This window comes from Neophocaena asiaeorientalis, unplaced genomic scaffold (assembly GCF_003031525.2).
Source record: "Neophocaena asiaeorientalis asiaeorientalis breed wild unplaced genomic scaffold, Neophocaena_asiaeorientalis_V1.1 scaffold254, whole genome shotgun sequence".
Taxonomy (NCBI): Eukaryota; Metazoa; Chordata; class Mammalia; order Artiodactyla; family Phocoenidae; genus Neophocaena; species Neophocaena asiaeorientalis.
This window is the reverse complement of record NW_020174705.1, coordinates 388,515-407,739: the sequence shown is the minus strand read 5'-3', so window position 1 is coordinate 407,739 and position 19,225 is coordinate 388,515. Positions and strand designations below refer to the sequence as shown.

The window sequence follows — 19,225 nt, the reverse complement described above, 5'->3', positions numbered from 1 at the left end:
ATACTGGTTCGTTAAAAAGCACATTTATTTTTCATAATTCTGCAGTCTGGGAAATGCAAGATCAAGATGCCAGTGTTAACCTAAAACAATTAAAAAGCCAGTTATTTTACCAGCAACATGGGTTTACTCAGAAGCCACAAAGAGTTGTAATTGGAGACATGCAACTATGTCCAGCAAAGGAAAGGAAATGCTTTTATAGGAGAGAAGGAGGAGTTGAGAGGAGCTGTCATAAACAAAGAGCCCATTGGAGGAAACTGGGAGTTCTAGGTGCAGTGGCTTTTCATTGGCTGAGTTGTGACAGTCTTTTATTGGCTGGACTGTTGCTGGTGGAAGAGAAATTGTTTCTTCCTCCTGCTGGGTAGTAAAGTAGTATCCCTTCCTGCTGGGACATGTTGGGGTCTGTGCTGATGTTGAGTGGTATGCACATGAAAGCTCCCCCGTCTGGCACCCTGGTTCCATTTTGGTGAGGTTTCCTTTCATTACTTTTCACACCAGCAAATTCCTTCCTGTTGAGAGCTCTCTTCCTAGCTTGTGGTGAGGGTCTCCTTCTAGGTGTGTCCTAGCATGGTGAAGAGAGCCATCTCTCCCTCTTCCTCTTTTTATAAGGCAGCAATTCTATCATGGGAGGTCATCTACATGAACTCATCTAATGGTAATTATCTCCCAAAAGGCCCCATCTCCAAATACCATTGCTTTGGGGGCTAGGGCTTCAACATATGAATTTGGGGGGACACAATTCAGTCCATAGCAACTGGGAAGAGATATTTAAAACAGATGTAACTGACAATGGATTTATTTCCAGAATACACAAGAATTCCTCAAAAAACAGTAAAAGAACAGCAACCTAGTAAAAAAATCAGCAGTGAATACAAATAAGCAGTTCCAGAGGAAGAAACTCAATTGGCCAATAAACATATAAAAAGATGCTTAACCACACTGATAATCAAGGGAATGAGTAAGGATAGCATTTGACATCAATCAGTAGAAATTTAGTCTGAGGTCAACCAACTGTGGGGATTCACAGAACTAATACATCTGAAGCTCAGTGTCCCCTTAACCTGGCACTCCTGCTTCTCCACCTTCAGGTCCAAGAGGAGGAAGGAAAGGGGTGTTGAGGCAGCCCTGGTTTCCATAGTCCCGTGAAGAGCTTGCTGGCTGGCTGAGGGGAAGTCTGTTGCGATGGAATACTGAGCAGTTTCAGCAAATGGATCACATCCTCACACAACCACATGGGCAGACTTCTAAAACAAGCTGTGTGAGAAAGCAAGTTACAGAACAGATACTGTGTAATACCATTTTTGCAAAGTTTCAATACATATATTGTTTTCGAACACCTTCATTTGTAGTAAAAATACCAAAACGAAAGTGGGAATTATATTGAGGGGGACAGAGGAGGAAAGTGGTAAAAGGTAGCTGTACCTGTAACATTTATTTCCTCCCAAAACAGGCAGACTGGGAATAAACAGGACACAGTACCAACATCTGGTAAACCTGGCAGGTGAGTACATGTGCGTCCGGGCTTGTCCACATATTTTAAGGATTTCATAATTAAACACTTTTTAAATTCAGTAAGTAAATCCTGTACCCAAAGTCTCAAAGATATCCACCTCTATTTATAGCTTTTCCTTTCTCAAGTATGTCGTTAAGCTATTTGGAATTTTTTTTTTTTTGGCTGCATTGGGTCTTCATTGCTGGCACGGGCTTTCTCTAGTTGTGGTGAGCGGGGGCTACTCTTTGTTGTTGTGCGCGGGCTTCTCATTGTGGTGGCTTCTCTTGTTGTGGAGCATAGGCTCTAGGTGCACGGGCTTCAGTAGTTGTGGCACATGGGGTCAGTAGTTGTGGCTCGCAGGCTCTAGAGCGCAGGCTCAGAAGTTGTGGCGCACACGGGCATAGTTGCTCTGCGGCATGTGGAATCTTCCCGGACCAGGGCTAGAACCCATGTCCCCTGCCCTGGCAAGCAGATTCTTAACCACTGCACCACCAGGGAAGTCCCTGGACTTTTTAAAAATGTGGTGTAAAATAGGGACCCACTTTTGTTTCTCTCACTTAATGAGCCGGTTTCCCAGAACCATCTTTTCTTCCACCACCTATTTGTGAGACCATCCCTATCAGCCATTTGAAGATTGAAAGTAAGTTGTGTCCAAGGTGGAGTGATGTTGGGAACCCAGACCAGGGAGTTGTGGAGCAGTTCTCGGGGGGTCTAAAGAAGCCCACCTCCCATGGGGACAGGACAGATGCTTCTGTGACAGGTCCCTTCTCAGCGAGCACTACGGGCTGTGCTGGGCCGGACATCTGCATTTGGAGCAAGCCCTCCACCCAGAGCTCCAGGAGGAGCCAGCCCGCAGTCAAGGGGAAGCCTTTCAGCTGGCCAGTGGTGGACCTAGTGCCCCAGGGAGGCCATGGATGTGCCCTGGAGATGGACAGCAGGAGGGGGCAGAGCTTTATTCTGGAGGACGAAGTGACCTGCCACAGGCCCGTGATGGGGCCAGAGCAAGGGAGGAGCAAGGCCACCAAACAGCCTGCCACTGGGCGCCCCAGGAAAGGGGTTCTGGACCTGGCTGAGGGCTCAGCACCTCTACCTCCTGTCCCACCTTCTCCTCCCACCCAGAAGAGGCTGGCCTCCCCCTCCCAGTCCTGAACTGCCATCCTGGCTGGGTCACCTGGGGATGAAGGGGCAGGGAGAAATGAGGGGGTTTCCAAGGGGCGGGAGGAGGCGTTTTACAGGCGATGGGTATGTTCATCCTCTTGATTGTGGTGATGGTTTCACGGATGTAGAAATGTCAGAACTCACCAAACTGTAGATGTCACTCATGTGCAGTCTTCTTCTGAATGTCAGTTATACCTCAATCAAGCTACAAACTGCTGGCCAAATATTTTCAATTTAAAAATTTTTAAAACTACATATACATTTTGTGTAGGGTAGGTAAACTGAGAACAGAGTCAATTTTAGGTCTAGATCACACGTACCCTCCCCGTGGCCTCCTGAAGCCAAGAGCACAGTCCATACTTCTGTTTACTGATATTCGTGGGGAAGGATTTTTTTCTCACCTTCAAGTTTAGTAAAGTACATTTCTTAGAGTAAAAATAGACCATGAGTTTGTAAGGCACAATTTAATTCCTCCTGACTCAGCCGAGGTTTGGATGATTTTCTTATTTTAACATTTCACTCTGCAGTTGCTGGCACCTGGTCCCATCTTCCTGTGAGGACAGGCATCTCCAGTCCCCACAGCGCCCAAATCCCACACCTCCCACGCCTCCCCTGCAGCCAGAATCACAGCCCACGGCGGGGGGATGGGCGCCAAGCACCAGGCGGGGCGAGGTTTGTACGCAGATTCAGAACTTCCTTTCTTAGCCTCGGGTCACATTTTCCAGAGGTGAAGATATAATTCACACCATTCTCCTCCCATGGAGTAAAAATTGTCCAAATTACATGTGATGGTGGAAAAGTTAAACGTTAATTCTGCATATTCCTAACATTCCTTATTCCTTCTTCAGCAGACACCTGTCAGGTGCTGTCTCATTGAGATGCTCTGATGTAGGGATGCGATGAGGTGCCCCCCAAATACTCCAAAATGTGAAAATAAAGTTATCCTCTGGGAGTTGAGTTAAGGAACTCCATACTAATAACATGTGTCACCTAGGAAATAATGCAAGATAATCAGTAAATAAATGACTAAAGAGTTATAGAAACCTCTGTCTGCTGACAGGGTAATGTGGGTTTAATCCCAGAGACCTGAACCAGGATGCAGCGGTAAACATGAAATCCAGCAATCCCATCTGAGGGGCTGTTCCCTTGAAGGGCCCGATTAGCACAATCAAGGAAAAGGGAAGTCCAAAGAAGGATCCGGTCCCCCACGGCCCCTAGGACAGAAGAGCCGAGTTGGGCAGAACTCTGGCCCAAGAGGTGAGCAGGGAGCCTCTGCCATCTCCCACTGGCCCTCGGGTTTTGCCAGAGAGGGGACCTGAGACTCATGCGATCTCACACACACACACGCACACACGCACACACACATTCTCAGCACGCTGGTCTACACATTGGTTTCTAGTGAGTGTGTTTGATGTGAGTCAGGACCCACATGGGATGCCTGCTCACACACGTTTTCTAGAAGCAGTGGGAGTTGCCAGGTTCATATAATGCAGTCAACCCTTGGCCATGGTTTATTGAGCAAGAGCCAGACCCTGACCCGAAGGGAGCACCTTTCCCAAGAACGGGGATGTGTGTCTGACAGAAGGAATGCCGTCTCTTTTCAGGGGGCTGGGCTACAGCTTGCACACAGGGCGGCTGGGACCTGGGCAGAGAGAGCAGAAGGGCAGCGAGGGGAGGGGCAGGTTCACAGGGCAGGTCAAGTGGGAGAAGGAAGAACCCCCGAGCCCTGGGCCCCAGCTTTGTCCCCAAGCTCCAGTGCATCCCACCCCTGGAGCCTGTGAACTTCCCAGGATCTCCCCCCACATCCCCTCTTTGTATCTGTCGCAGCATCCGGCAGAGACCAGCCTAAGTGCCCAGAGGGAAATGCCCCAAGGGGCCCACGCCCAGCCCCCTACCCGGCCTGGGAAGCCCTGACCCCGGAGAGCCCCTCTGCCCTGCTCAAGAGGACACGGCTGCCCGGCTGCAGCATGATCGGGCCTCAGGGCAGAGCCAGGGGCGAGCAGGACCCCGCCTGGATACACAGCCCAGGGTGGGGGCGTGACCACTGCAAGGCAGGCTCAGTCTGACCCACACGAGAAGGACAAAGCAGTGTGAGGGTCAGAGGAGAGGGGAACATCTGCTGAGCCTCCAACTGGCAAGGTGCTTGGGGATTTACCATCTCTCCCTGCTTCACTCCGTGAGCCCACATGCATGGCCGAGAGGAAGTTCCGGAGGGACAGTCGTGCTTGTGCCAGCCCCCAGCCAGGGCACCAGGCAAAGGGCTCAATGTGCACCTGGTGGGTGGACCACGTCCGGGCGAGGTCAGCCTCAGCCTCCCAAGTCTCCTCCTCCATCGGGGTGGCCCACCCCTGGCAGGTCCCACAGTGCGTGGGGCCACCAGAGACCTACATGTGGAGGATGCCAACCAAGGGACCAAGAAACAAAGCAGCATGACCTCCAGCCCTTTCCACGGTGACCGCAGACAAAGCACAGGCAAGCCAGTGAGTTTTACCAAGTTACCATGGCAACAGGAGTCGGCAGAGAAACTCCCCCAAGTTAACAGTTTAGTTAAGTGAATTTTAAAGTTCACTGCATCATGGCGACGCCTCGGGGACACCTTGTGTGGCTCACAACACACAGGGGTCATTCACATATTCATTCAAAAAACTGTACAGGGCTTCCCTGGTGGCGCAGTGGTTGAGAATCTGCCTGCCAATGCAGGGGACACGGGTTCGAGCGCTGGTCTGGGAAGATCCCACATGCCGCGGAGCAACTGGGCCCGTGAGCCACAACTACTGAGTCTGCGCGTCTGGAGCCTGTGCTCCGCAACAAGAGAGGCCGTGATAGTGAGAGGCCCGCACACAGCGATGAAGAGTGGTCCCCCGCTCGCACAGAAACGAAGACACACAGCCAAAAAAATAAAATAAAATAAAAATAAAAATGTACAACGTGGAGCAGGGGCTGGAAGGCTGCACCCCAGTGGTAGGCAGCCCTATGCTGTAGCCATGATGTTTCCTGTTTATTTTTTTAATTATTTGTTTTGTTTTGTTTTTGTTTTGGCTGTGTTGGGTCTTCATTTCTGCACACGGGCTTTCTCTAGTTGCAGAGAGCAGGGGCTACTCTTCGTTGCGGTGTGCGGGCTTCTCGTTGTGGCTTCTCGTTGCAGAACACAGGCTCTAGGCGCACAGGCTTCAGTAGTTGTGACACGCGGGCTCAGTAGTTGTAGCTCGCGGGCTCTAGAGCACAGGCTCAGTAGTTATGGCGCACGGGCTTAGTTGCTCCGCAGCATGTGGGATCTTCCCAGGCCAGGGCTCGAACCCATGTCCCTGGCATTGGCAGGTGGATTCTTAACCACTGTGCCACCAGAGAAGCCAGCCCATGATGTTTTTATGTGTAGTTCTGAAAAGACGTGAGGCATCCTCATGCCATGGAAGGGGGACTCGGAGTGGGCAGGGTCTGTAAATCAGCTTCCACAGCTGAGGTTCACACATAAAAGATGATCCTTCCTTTCAGAGAACCTGGCATTTTCTAAGGGAATTGTAGAGATTGTTAATGTGGAAGGGGACAACCTAGTTTTCTGCCAACTGCCACCAAGTCCGAGTGCCACTGCTGGGGCCGGTGTTAACCCCCTCACCACGTGCACCTGGCCCTCCTTGCCAGCCCGTCCCAGAGCCCACCTGGCAAGTGACACGCGCCAGGTGTGCCCATGACCCACAAGCCCCCAGCAGGTGTCCTGGACCTGCAGGATGACAGCCGGGGCTGGTGGACTAAGCCAAACAGCGAGGCAGATTCCTTACAGCCAAACTGACCACCACATGCAGACGATGAGCATGGGCACGGACCTCATGGTGTGTGCAACTGTGATGTTTAACTGTGTCAACTTTACGGAGCTAATGTGTGCCCAGATAGCTGGTAAATCAGTATCTCTGGGTATTTCTCAGAGATTAGCATTTGATTCAGTAGATGGAAGACCTGACTTCATCAATGTGGGCTGAGAAAGGGCAAGTTCCCTCGCTCTCTGCTTGAGCGGGGACATCCACCTTCCGGTGCCCTTGGCTGTTGGAGCCCCTGGTTCTTGGGCCTTCGGGCTCAGACTGAATCACGCCATCTGCTTTGCCGGGTCTCCAGCTTGCAGTTGGCAGATCATGGGACTTCTCAGCCCCCACAGTCACATGAGCCAGTCCCTATAATAAATCTCCTCCTGCAGATCTATATATATCCTACTGGCTCTGTTTCCTGGAGAATCCTGACTAACAGTAATAAAAGGCTCACTCCTTTCATTCTCTTCTGTCCTCCTGGAGCTACGCTGCTGTTGAGTCCCAGGCCTTTGAATGTGGCTGGCGGGACACCCTCCCCAGGGCCTTCTCTGTCTCCTCCAGGGACGGCAGGCCTCAGCTCTCTGGCACGTGGGGTCTACGGTTGCAGCTCCCCAGGAACTGCCTTCATGGTTCTTTCCTCCTCCCGTGGCATCACAAGTGCCCATCTGCCTGCCTTGGTGGTAGACTTGATGCCACCACACCTTGGTCTCTGTTTAAATGGCAAGCGGAGCTCCTTCTGCCCGGTGGCCTCCCTGCCATGCCCCTGCACCCATGAAGGCGGGAAGGAACTCAGGTGGGTGTGGATATCTGGGGCAGAGGGCTCAAGTTCAGGACTCTAGTGGCAGCACCAGGAGCTTGCAGGGCAGGCAGCGCCCCCCGCCCCCCTCCAGGACCAGCTGTGGAGGACACCCCTCCCACCAGGGGAGCAGACAGCCTCCCCTCGCCTCAGGGTGGGCTCCCCCTGCCTCAGGACCAGGGCTTCACGCATTAGGTAAAAAGTGTTTTCTAAACTCTTCACAGGAAAAAGACAGGAAGTAGACACACCACTAAACGCCCAGATCACCAGTGATTCTGTTCAGGTGCCCTCCTCCTCCTTCTAAAAACATTTGTGAAGTCCAATGAATAGATATTTTCACAGGAAAATGATTATTTTTTAAGTAAATGCATTTGCTGGCAAAACTCTAGGACCCATGCTTATGCAAATGGACGGTACAGATGGGGGCAGGGTGGGAGGCAGGGAGGAAGGGGGCACCCAAGCCGCATGTCCAGCCGAGGGCAGACCAACAGCTTTGAGCACCTTGAAGTTTGTAACAAACAGCACAGAAAACAAGCCCAGGATCCAAGTGGCCCCCTTAGGTCCTGGCCTGGGTGTGTGTCAAAGAGTGGTCATTGGGGAAGAATTGAGGGTCCAGAGATCCCCCACCCCCTGGGCCTGAGGGAGGGTGCTGGTGACAATGGGGACAGGCCACCTGGAGGACCTAGAAAGTGAGCCCCTAAATGACCAAGGACTAAGTCCTCTGGGGATGTCCCAGCAAAGGACAGACTCCAGGGCAGGTGGGGAGCAACCCTGCCCGTGTCACTGGAGGCCGGCAGAGGTCCCTTCTGCAGCCTACACCCCCGGGGATAGGACCCAGGACACAGATCTTGTGGAGAGGCTTAAACACGCTTCTCCAGCCTCCCTAGTTTGGCATCTCTTTGCCAAGCAAAGGTCTCAAAGCGGGAGAGCAAGGAAGAGAAGATAGCCTGAAATGCCCCCTTCTCTCCACCCAGGCCATGGGAGCCACCTCAGGACACCCACTGGATGCAGGCAGGAGGGGAAAGGAGGCCAGCCTAGGCAGGGGCTGGGGTGGCGGGACAGCCCTGACCCTGGGTTGTGCAAGGGGGACACCCCTGCGTCCTGGCCTCAACACTCTCGAAGCGCTGGAACCCAGACCTCCCCGGCGTGTGTGAGCAGGTCAGCAGGCCAGCCACACTGCCTAGTCCCTGCCCCCCAAGCATGGGAGACAGGGCCATGGGGAGGGAATGTGGATGCAGCACGGTTCCTAGAGGAAAGGCCAGTCTCTGCTTCAGACACTCTTGTTGGAATTGTCAGGTTTGGCGCTCAGGCTGGGCAGGCGGGAGGCAGGTCGCAGGGATCCGAGAGCAGGTGTGGACCAGCTCCTCTGCAGCACACTGTCCCCTGCCTGTCAGAAATGCCAGCAGACACAAGGTCACTGGAGAGCACTGAGGGGCACCCACCTCCTGCACAGCCCTGGGGGTGTGAGTGGCCAGGCTGGGGCGGGCAGCAGGCCACCAGGCCGTGTGCGTCTCCTGGAGGTGGATACAGTGGCCCCCTCTGCCCCCTCCCAGCCCTCCATCAGTACTCCTCACCCCAGCGACCGGGGGGCCTGCCCAGCACCCACACCCTCCCGCCGCCTGGTCACCCGCATGCCCCGGGCACTGAGAACGTGTCTGCCGGCCACCAAACCACAGATGGCCAATCAGCAGCTCCTGTCCTACAAACAAGCCCACCTCTGAGACTGGGGTTCTCCACAGAAGCCCACGCCAACTGCAGCTTCATGGTGTGACTGAACGCTGTGAGCTCCTGGGTGTCCCTCCAGCACTCCCGCCCCCAGGACAGGACAGGAGCCAGCCAAAGTCCTAGAACGTTCCTGCCACCACCCTGCGATGGGGACCCAGGAGGCTTAGAGGCCAGGTCCCAACCAGGGCGGTTACATCTCCTCAGCCATCCTCAAAGGAAGCTGCTGCTCAGAGGACTAGGATGAGCAGGTCTCAAGGGCTGGCCATACCCCTGGGACTGGTGGAGGAGGAGGGGAAGCAGAGAGCAGTGGCACCTTCCCCCACCCCCATGGGCCCAGCAAGCCCTCAGGCCCCCAGAGAGGGTCACCCAGGGGAGCTCCCAAAGAGAGACAGGGTTCCCAGCCTCTTCAGGCAAACCATACAGGTTCTGGTTTTCAGGGAGGCCCCAAGGTCTGCGGTGCAGCTCCGTGGGGCTGGCCCCTCCCAGCACCACCCATCTGCCCTGGAAGGCTCGAGCCTTGCCCTACGTGTGGAGCAGGGGAACCCAACAGTGCCTGAGAATACATCTAGAAATACACGTAAGAGACTGAGGAGAAAGGCATCAGGCCCAGCACAGTGACCATCAGTCCACTAGGTGGGTATTTTGGGGAGGGGGCCAAGGACACAGGTGACCCCTGAAGGTGGGAGTGGCACATCACCTAGAGCTTAGCAGAGAAGGATGAGAAGTCCGCCAGTGACTGGATGTCATTAGGGAATGTCAGCCAGGCCCCACCATCAACCACCAGCAGGGCCCCCGTCACATAGGATGCCAAAGGGCTGGCCAGGAAGAGGGCGCTGTGGGCGATCTCCGTCTTGTTCCCCAGCCTCTGCAGGGGGCTTGCCAGGACCTTTGCCCTCATGCTGGCCTGTGGGCCACCTGGGAAGCAGTGGGAGGCTCAGCCCCTGTGGGCCCCAGGACGCCGGGGCCCTCCACCCTCCCCTGCCCAGCTTTCCCTGAACCACACCCGGGAATGTTGGGGGCATCGTTAGCATCATCCTGGGGGAGCAGGAACAGGCCAGGTACAGTAACACCACTACAGAACCAGCACAGGGCCTTTCTCTGCTCACCCTGCCAAGGCTCTGGAGGCCCACTTTGTGTCCGGCTCACACGTCAAGGCCAGCAGCCCCTGGCCTCTAGCTCTAGGGGGCAGCTGCCCAAGTCCAGCTGACCCTTAGTCCATTGCAGGGCTGTGCGAACTGTCCCCAGCCTGGAGACGGACTCTTTGCCCACCCTGGGAAGCCATGAGGATTTGGCACTGATCCCAGGCCTGTCCCAGCCAGGTGGGAGGGGAGCCCTCGGAGGCACGGTGGAGGGGAGCCCTCGGAGGCACGGTGGAGGGGGCGGGGGTGCCTGTGCTTAGGGGAGCACCCGCTGGGGGGCCTGGGCTCCCCGGGAGCCTTACCCAGCCGCCGGAAGCCCTCTGTGCCGCTGATGGGGCCAGGGGCAAGGCTGTTGACGCGGATGTTCTGGGGGCCCCACTCCACAGCCAGGTGCCGTGTCATCGCATCTGCATGGGAGGCCGGCAGGCATGAGGTAGAAGCAGGGCTGCTCTGCCTTTAGGGAGGCCCAGGTGGGGGTGGGGGGACACTGCCGGCCTCCGGGGACAGGGATGGGGAGGAACCCACGTGGGCAGACCAGAGGGGGCGCCCGTACCCACGGCCGCCTTGGCAGAGCCTGCATGCACTTGGAGCACCTGCCCGCGGGTACCCAGGGTTGCAGTGATGTTCACGATCACCCCTCCATGGCCCTGCAACACACGAGAGGGGCAGTGAGCAGTGGCCAGAAGCAGGGAGGCCCTGGCTGCGGGACACTCACATGGAAGAACTTCTCGTAGAGTACGCGAGACACGTTGAAGGTGCCCAAGGTGTCGATGTCTATCACGGTCTTGAAGGCGTTGGAGGACAAGGCACTGGCAGGGCACAGGAAGTTCCCGGCTGCACCTGCCAGTGGAAGGAGAGAGTGGATGGTGCTGGAGCCCCGGGCAGTTGAAGCATCTGGACCCTCGGGGTGGCCCAGGTTCGCCAGGGAAGGAAACCTGAGCACTTGGACAAGCTCCTGAATGACGGGCAGGATGGGTTTTATGGGTTGGATTGTGTCCCTAAAAAAAATTCTCTGAAGTCCCAACCCCTGGTGCCTGTGAACGTGACCTTATTTGAAAAGATGGTCTTTGCAGATGTCATCAAGGTAAGAGTAGATCATACTGAATTAGGGTGGCCTAAGCCCAAGGATTGGCATCCTTAAAAAGAAGGGGACACAGACGTGCACAGGGGATGGCAGTGTGAAGGAGGCAGAGGCTGGAGGGGTGCAGCCCAGAGCCAAGGCTGACCAGGCAGCAACTCCAGGAGCTGAGGGCAGGGCCTGGGACAGAAGCTCCGCCGAGCCTTGTTTTCAGACTTCTGGCCTCCAGACTGTGAGAGAATATATTTCTGTTGTTTTAAGCTGCCCAGCTTATGACTTTGTTAGTGGCAGGAAAATAAGACACAGGATGTTTTTAAAGGAAATTTCAGCAAAAATGAACCTGAATGTAAAATAGGGACTATAGTTAACCGTATGTATCAATATCGGTTCCCCGGTTGTAACAAATGCAAGGTGTTCATAGTATGTGGAGTTCTCTGTACTATCTGCTCAATTAGTCTGCGAATCTAAAACTATACTAAAACAATAACGTGTAGTCCTTTTTCTTTAAGGGGGAATTTCAGGACACAAGAGTGGTCCTACTCTATGATTCAGCCTAGTTCACAGGGCATCCTCTTGAGCCACAGCTGCACTGACCCGGAAGGAGCTGAGCTGGGCTGAGACAGTGGCCTGGAGCCAGGACAGTCCTGGGGCCTCCAAACAGGGAGATCTGGTATTGCTGACCTGTCAGAAGCCCCCAGGCCAGACGCCGAAGCAACGTGGAGGAGACATTAGTGACTTGAGAGCACGGCTACCACCACTGCCACCATGTGCCTCCTCAACAAGTCCAAGGGTGAGATGACCCCAGAGGAGCTGCAGAAGCGGGAGGAGGAAGAATTTAACATGGGTCCACTCCCCGTGCTCACACAGTCGGTCAAGAACAACACCCAAGTGCTCATCAATTGCCATAACAAGAAGCTCCTGGGCCGTGTGAAGGCCTTTGATAGGCACCGCAACATGGTGCTGGAGAAAGTGAAGGAGGTGTGGACCGAGGTCCCCAAGAATGGCAGGAGCAAGAAGTCCAAGCCAGTCAACAAGCACCACTACATCTCCAAGATGGTCCTGTGTGGGGACTCGGTCATTGTGGTCCTGTGGAACTCGCTCATGCATAGCCAGCAAGAAGAGGCCTCCTCCCCGCAGTCAGAACTTGCCCCCTCGTTTTTCAAAGACCTGCCCTTTGCGCTGGGAATAATAAAGTACTGTGATTTTTCTAAAAAAAAAAAAAATGGAAGCCCCCTGGCCTCGCTCAACAGTGACTCACAGTTAATGAGAATGTCGATCTTCCCGAACTCCTTCAGAGCCTGCTCCACGGCTGCCACGATGGCCAGGGGAGCTCGGACGTCCAGAGATAAAGGGAGGCACTTCTGGCCAGTGGCAGCAGCCAGCTTTCTGGCAGCCTAGAAGCCGGACAGGAAGAGAGAGGTGGGCAGCAGGCCGGTGGCCTCAGCCTGGAGGAACAGCCCTTCAGAATCTGATAAGGATGATGAGCCAGGTTCTGCCAGGAAGCCGGGCTCTGCTGCTGAAACCCACTCTGCAGAGACACAGCTGGCAAGGGGCCACTCCCTAGGGCCATGACCCCTGGTGGACGCTGCTAAGACAGCCTGCACCCTCTCCCCTTTCATCACCCTCCAGGCCCCTGGTCACTAGTCACAGGTCAACGGCAGCTCCAGCTGATGTCCAGTCCCTGCCCCGAGACCAGCCATGGCAGTGGAGAGACTCTCCACCCTCATGACCCTGGTGAGCCCAGATATCTGTCTTGGGGCCACAGTACCACCCAACATAAGGGTTCCCACACAGGACCCAATAAGTAGATTCTTTAAAAAGATAAGGATGTCCCTGCGGGCCACTTCCATGGAAGCTCTGTATTTGGAAGAGGGGCAGGTTTTGGTGTAATCATCCTCTGGATCTCAGGACCCTCCAGGCCCAGGCTCCCAGCCCCCAAAGCTACCCATGGACATGTGGGCACAGGAGAGACCCCTTACCATCGACACTCTGGGAAGACTTCTGCTGGCGATGACTGTGTGGCAGCCGTGCCTGCAAAGCCAGAGGGCAGGCGTGAGGGCAGCAAGGTGCAAGGGACACGCCCAGCCGGGCTCCTGCCTGGCGCTTGAAGCAAAGGTCCCCCTCCCCAAAGGGTCTCTCAGGCTTAAACACCAGCCTAGGGCTAAAGGCACATCTAGCAGAGGACACAGGGGCCTCTGTGGGGCTGAGTGACTGTGGCAGGACCTCAGGCAGGCACCACTGGTTTCTGGGCTGGGTCTCTCTGGCATGAGGTATGCCAGCCATGTGGGGATGTGGGCCTTGCCCCAAACACCATGTGAGCAGCTGTGAGTCTTGGACACAGGGCCCAGACTCTGCATGAGTCCTGCTGGGTCCACCTGGGTCTCCCCGGGAGGCTGGAGTGAAGGACAGAGAGCCCATTCCAGGGCCAGGGCAACTCCCCTGCCTTACCTCCCGACAAACCCAGCCTCAAACTCAGTAATAGTACCAGCTACCACCTGCTAAGCCAGTTCCACTGAATCCTCAGAACATCACAACACAGCTGGCCACGCTTTGCTCAGAGAAGCAACAAAGCTTCCAGCTCGGAAAACAAATTCACCTGGAATGGATGAGTCCCAAAATCTCATCCAGTGGGACATCTCTGAAAAGCAGGGTCCTGGAGGAAACCAGCTTCACCTCCCCTAACCCCAGCCTAACTCTAGGCCTCTCCTAGGTGGGGGTGACAAACTGTTGACCTGGGCCTGAGACCACAGACCTTGTGTCCCAGGAGACACTGTGCTCTGCTTGGTGCCAGGGTCCAACTCGGCCCACCCTGACCCTGGCTCAGCAAGACCCTGGGGGACACTGCAGTAGAATTACCTCAACCTTTGGATCCTCCCGCTTTGTACAAATGGGGGTGCTGAGGCCAGAGCCCAACAGTCTAGACTAATCTCTAGGAGAGGCTGTAGTCTTGCCTCTCCCCGGACAGCACTTGACCCCTTTCAGATGCTCTCTGATAGCCCTGGGGCTAGAGGGGTTCCCACCACCCACCGGCATTTTGCCCAAGATCCCAGGGTCCAGTGGGGTCCATGCAAGGGGGTGGGGAGCAAGATGGGGCACAGAGCACACAGAGCAGTGCTTACCGCATGAAAATCTCAGCAATCCGGAACCCAATTCCAGAGCCACCGCCTGTGATGAAGGCTACCTTGTCCCTGAGAGAAGAAAATAGAGGCTCTTTAAAGAGGCCCCTGTTAAATGGGGGTGGGGAGGAGGTGCTCCTGAAGGACATTGACCCTCTGCACTGGGCACTTCTGTCAAATTTGAGAAATGCTGCTTTTTAAAGCCTGCATTCCTCAGCTTTTTGAATCTTTGGGAAGAATGTCTCTATGCATAAAAGTCTCCATGCAGAAAGTTATCAATTAAGTGAGAAATGTTTTCAAAACATACAAGCCTTCCTCCAGCCACCTGCTAAGTGGATAGAGTAGACGGTTCCTGGAGAAAGAGAAACACGCATGGCTTTTTTGACATAAGAGAAAGATGTTTGGCCTAAGCCATTCTATGATCTAAGCCTGGTCACAGTCTTGTCCTCGAACAGGTCTCAAAAGAATACAGAAACTGGGACTTCCCTGGCGGTCCAGTGGTTAAGACTCCGTGCTCCTGATGCAGGGGCCTGATCCCTGGTCAGGGAACTAGATCCCGCATGCCACAACTGAAGATCCCACATGTCACAACTAAGACCCAGTGCTGCCAAATAAATAAAAATTTTTTTAAAATAAAAATAGGTAGGGGTCACATATATATGCTGTCTACAAGAGACCCACTTCAGACTTAGGGACACATACAGACTGAAAGTGAGAGGATGGAAAAAGATATTCCATGCAAATGGAAATCAAAAGAAAGCTGGAGTAGCAATACTCATATCAGATAAAATAGACTTTAAAATAAAGAATATTACAAGAGCCAAGGACACTACATAACTATCAAGGGATCAATCCAGGAAGAAGAAATAACAATTATAAATAGATATGCACCCAACATAGGAGCACCTCAATACATAAGCCAACTGCTAACAGCTATAACAGAGAAAATCGACAGTAACACAATAATAGTGGGGGACTTTGGGCTTCCCTGGTGGTTCAGTGGTTAAGAATCCGCCTGCCAATGCAGGGGACACAGGTTCAAGCCCTGGCCCGGAAGATCCCACATACTGTGGAGCAACTAAGCCCATGCACCACAACTACTGGGCCTGTGCTCTAGAGCCCGTGAGCCACAACTACTGAGCCCACGCACCACAACTACTGAAGCCTGTGCACCTAGAGCCTGTGCTCTGCAACAAGAGAAGCCACTGCAATGAGAAGCCTGCACACCACAACAAAGAGTACCCCTGCTCACTGCAACTAGAGAAAGCCCGCATGCAGCAACGAAGACCCAACACAGTCAAAAATAAATAAATTAATTAAATTTAAAAAAATAATAATAATAGTGGGGGACTTTAACACCTCACTTACACCAATGGACAGATCATCCAGACAGAAAATTAATAACAAAACACAAACTTTAAATAACAAAATAGACCAGATAGATTTAATTGATATTTATAGGACATTCCATCCAAAAACAGCAGATTACACTTTCAAGTGGGATTTATCCCAGGGACGCAAGGATTCTTCAATATATGCAAATCAATCAATGTGATACACCATATTAACAAATTGAAGAATGAAAACCATATGATCATCTCAAGAGATGCAGAAAAAGCTTCTGACAAAATTCAACACGCATTTATGACAAAAACTCTCCAGAATGTGGGCATAGAGGGAACCTACCTCAACATAATAAAGGCCATGTATGAAAAAACCCACAGCAACATCATTCTCAATAGTGAAAACCTGAAAGCACTTCCTCTAAGATCAGGAAAAAAACAAGGATGTCCATACTCGCCACTATTATTCAGCATAGTTTGGAAGTCCTAACCACTGCAATCAGAGAAGAAAAAGAAATAAAAGGAATACAAATTGGAAAAGAAGAAGTAAAACTGTCACTGCAGATGACATGATAATATACATAGAGAATCCTAAAGATGCCACCAGAAAACTACTAGAGCTAATCAATGAATTTGGTAAAGTTGCAGGATACAAAATTAATGCACAGAAATCTCTGCATTCCTACACACTAACAATGAAAGATCAGAAAGAGAAATTAAGGAAACAATCCCATTTACCGTTGCAACAAAAAGAATAAAATACCTAGGAATAAACCTACCTAAGGAGGTAAAAGACCTGTACTCAGAAAACTGTAAGACACTGATGAAAGAAATCAAAGATCACACAAACAGATGGAGACGTATACCATGTTCTTGGATTGGAAGAATCAACATTGTGAAAATGACTACTACCCAAAGCAATCTACAGATTCAATGCAATCCCTATCAAACTACCAGTGGCATTTTTTACAGAACTAGAACAAAAAATCTTAAAATTTGTGTAGAGACACAAAAGACCCCGAATAGCCAAAGCATACTTGAAGGAAAAAAACAGAGCTGGAGGAATCAGACTCCCTGACTTCAGACTATACTACAAAGTTACAGTAATCAAGACAATATGGTACTGGCACAAAAAGAGAAATACAGATCAGTGGAACAGGAAGAAAGCCCAGAGATAAACCCATGCACCTATGGTCAACTAATCTATGACAAAGGAGGCAAGAATATATAATGGAGAAAAGATAGTCTCTTCAATAAGTGGTGCTGGGAAAACTGGACAACTACATGTAAAAGAATGAAATTAGAACACTCCCGAACACCATACACAAAAATAAACTCAAAACGGATTGAAGACTTAAATGTAAGACCAGACACTATAAAACTCTTAGAGGAAAACATAGGAAGAACACTCTTTGCCATAAATCACAGCAAGGTCTTTTTTGACGCAACTCCTAGAGTAATGGAAATAAAAACAAAAATAAACAAATGGGACCTAATGAAACTTAAAAGCTTTTGCACAGCAAAGGAAACTACAGACAAGATGCAAAGACAACCCTCAGAATGGGAGAAAATATTTGCAAATGAAGCAACAAAGGATTAATCTCCAAAATATATAAACAGCTCATGCAGCTCAATATTAAAAAAAACAAACAACCCAATCAAATAATGGGCAGAAGACCTAAATAGACATTTCTCCAAAGAAGACATACAGATGGCCAAGAGGCACATGAAAAGCTGTTCAACATCACTAATTATTAGAGAAATGCAAATCAAAACTACAATGAGGTATCACCTCACACGGTTAGAATGGGCATCATCAGAAAATCTGCAAACAACAAATGCTGGAGAGAGTGGGGAGAAAAGGGAACCCTCCTACACTGTTGGTGGGAATGTAAATTGATACAGCCACTATGGAGAACAGTATGGAGGTTCCTTAAAAAACTTAAAACTTAAGGAGGTTCCTTAAAAAATAGAATTACCCTAGGACCCAGCAATCCCACTACTGGGCATATATGCAGAGAAAACCATAATTCAAAAAAACACATGCACCCCAATGTTCATGGCAGCATTATTTACAATAGCCAGGTCATGGAAGCAACCTAAATGCCCGTCGACAGACGAATGGATAAAGAAGATGTGGTACATATATGCAATGGAATATTACTCAGCCATAAAAAGGAACGAAGTTGGGTCATTTGTAGAGACGTGGATGGACCTAGAGACTGCCATACAGAGTGAAGTAAGTCAGAAAGATAAAAACAAATATCATATATTAACACAGATATGTGGAACCTAGAAAAATGGTACAGATGAACCGGTTTGCAGGGCAGAAATAGAGACACAGACGTAGAGAACAAACGTATGGACACCAAGGGGGGAAAGTGGCGGGGAGGCGTGGTGGTGGGATGAATTGGGAGTTCGGGATTGACATATATACACTAATATGTATAAAATAGGTAACTAATAAGAACCTGCTGTATAAAAAAATAAATAAAATAAAATTTTTTAAAAATGGGTAGGGGTCAAACTCTATCCAAGTTAAAAAAAAAAGAATACAGAAACTAACGATTGTCATCATCAAGAGAAGTAACAATAGCAAAGATAATAAATCAGGTTTAAAGACTCCCAGTTGTTTCCATGGTAAAGATTAGCCTGAAGTGCGCAACCATCAGATCAACTGGAACCTCAGGGATGATGACCCTTGTGACTTCAATCAATTAAAGCTTGGTCTCTCAACCGCCCAAACCCTTCATGAATATGCATGCACCTTTAGCTTAAAACTTCCCCAAATTTGCTGTGCGGGGAGACTCCGCTTTGGGGAAAATCTCCAATGTTCTCCTTACTTGCTGCTGGCAATAATAAATCCTTCCCTCTCCTGACCTTTGGCTTGGTTGTGTCCTTTGACACTCACCCCCACTTCGGAGCATTGCTAATGAACACCCACCACCACCCACAGGACAAACAGACCGTGCTCACAGCCATGCAAAGATCAGAACACCAGCAGTTGCATCTCTGGGGCACCTGGACCTCCGGACAGTCTGGCAACCAGGCATGGGGTCCTCACGCGTCCCAGTAAAACCGCATTCCCCGTTCAGCCCGCACCGCAGGCGCCCCCGCCCCCTGCCCGGCTCCCTGGGGCGCCCCCGACACGGCCCTCACCGAAGCAAGTCCGGACTGAAGAGGTGGCGGTACTCCGGGAGACAGTCGTCCTCGCTGACGTCAGGCGGTGGCTGGGCCATGGCGCTCGGTGCGGGCCTGGGAGGCTAGAACAGCACGGGACCGCCGGGATCAGGACTCCGACCTCGTCCTCCGGGGACAGGTGGCGCTGTGCCCGCGCCCTCCTCTCTGGCTGGCCTGGGAAGAGGAGGCCCGGCCCACCCGGCGCTCGCCCCTCTCGCGACGCCCCGCCTCCGCGTGCTCTCGCTCCTCCCAGGAAGCCCCGCCTCCGCGTCCCCTCGCTCCTCCCAGGACGCTCCAACCACCCCGGCCCTCCCTCTTCCCAGGACAACCGAGTCCTTCCCGGCCCTCCCCCCGCTTCTCCCAGGACGTCCGGCCCCATAGCCGCGCAGCCTGCTGGGACTGGA

The 19,225-nt window shown here is 52.1% G+C and overlaps 1 protein-coding gene and 1 pseudogene across 4 annotated transcripts; one reads left to right on the top strand and one right to left on the bottom strand.

Annotated features, from left to right (window-relative positions):
* Positions 1-826: 826 nt before the first annotated feature.
* DECR2 (2,4-dienoyl-CoA reductase 2) lies at positions 827-19,150 on the bottom strand. Of its 4 annotated transcripts, XR_003005155.1 has the most exons (10): positions 18,801-19,146; positions 14,302-14,370; positions 13,162-13,213; positions 12,441-12,576; positions 10,820-10,944; positions 10,658-10,751; positions 10,407-10,511; positions 9,663-9,880; positions 8,956-9,106; positions 7,572-8,627 (listed from the first exon to the last, which is right to left on the bottom strand). XR_003005155.1 is itself a non-coding variant. In XM_024759647.1 (9 exons), the coding sequence occupies exons 1-8, from the start codon at positions 18,878-18,880 to the stop codon at positions 9,663-9,665; spliced, it is 879 nt and encodes a 292-aa protein (XP_024615415.1). In that variant the 5' UTR covers positions 18,881-19,146; the 3' UTR covers positions 1,924-3,637. The 4 variants fall into 4 exon arrangements, 3 of the variants coding, with proteins under 3 accessions (XP_024615416.1, XP_024615415.1, XP_024615414.1); XM_024759647.1 differs by lacking the exons at positions 7,572-8,627; positions 8,956-9,106 and adding an exon at positions 1,924-3,637; XM_024759646.1 differs by lacking the exon at positions 8,956-9,106 and having other exon boundaries at positions 18,801-19,144.
* On the top strand, positions 11,865-12,436 carry LOC112409364 (small nuclear ribonucleoprotein Sm D2 pseudogene; annotated as a pseudogene).
* Positions 19,151-19,225: the final 75 nt, after the last annotated feature.

What these genes read in the sequence shown, in the direction of transcription:
- DECR2 (XM_024759647.1), bottom strand. Translation starts at nt 18,880, where the DNA reads ATGGCCCAGCCACCGCCTGACGTCAGCGAGGACGACTGTCTCCCGGAG. An exon ending in GATCGACATTCTCATTAACT is followed by an intron (nt 10,945 to 12,440) that starts GTGAGTCACTGT and finishes TTCCACTGGCAG; the next exon opens with GTGCAGCCGGGAACTTCCTG. An exon ending in TCTACGAGAAGTTCTTCCAT is followed by an intron (nt 10,752 to 10,819) that starts GTGAGTGTCCCG and finishes CGTGTGTTGCAG; the next exon opens with GGCCATGGAGGGGTGATCGT.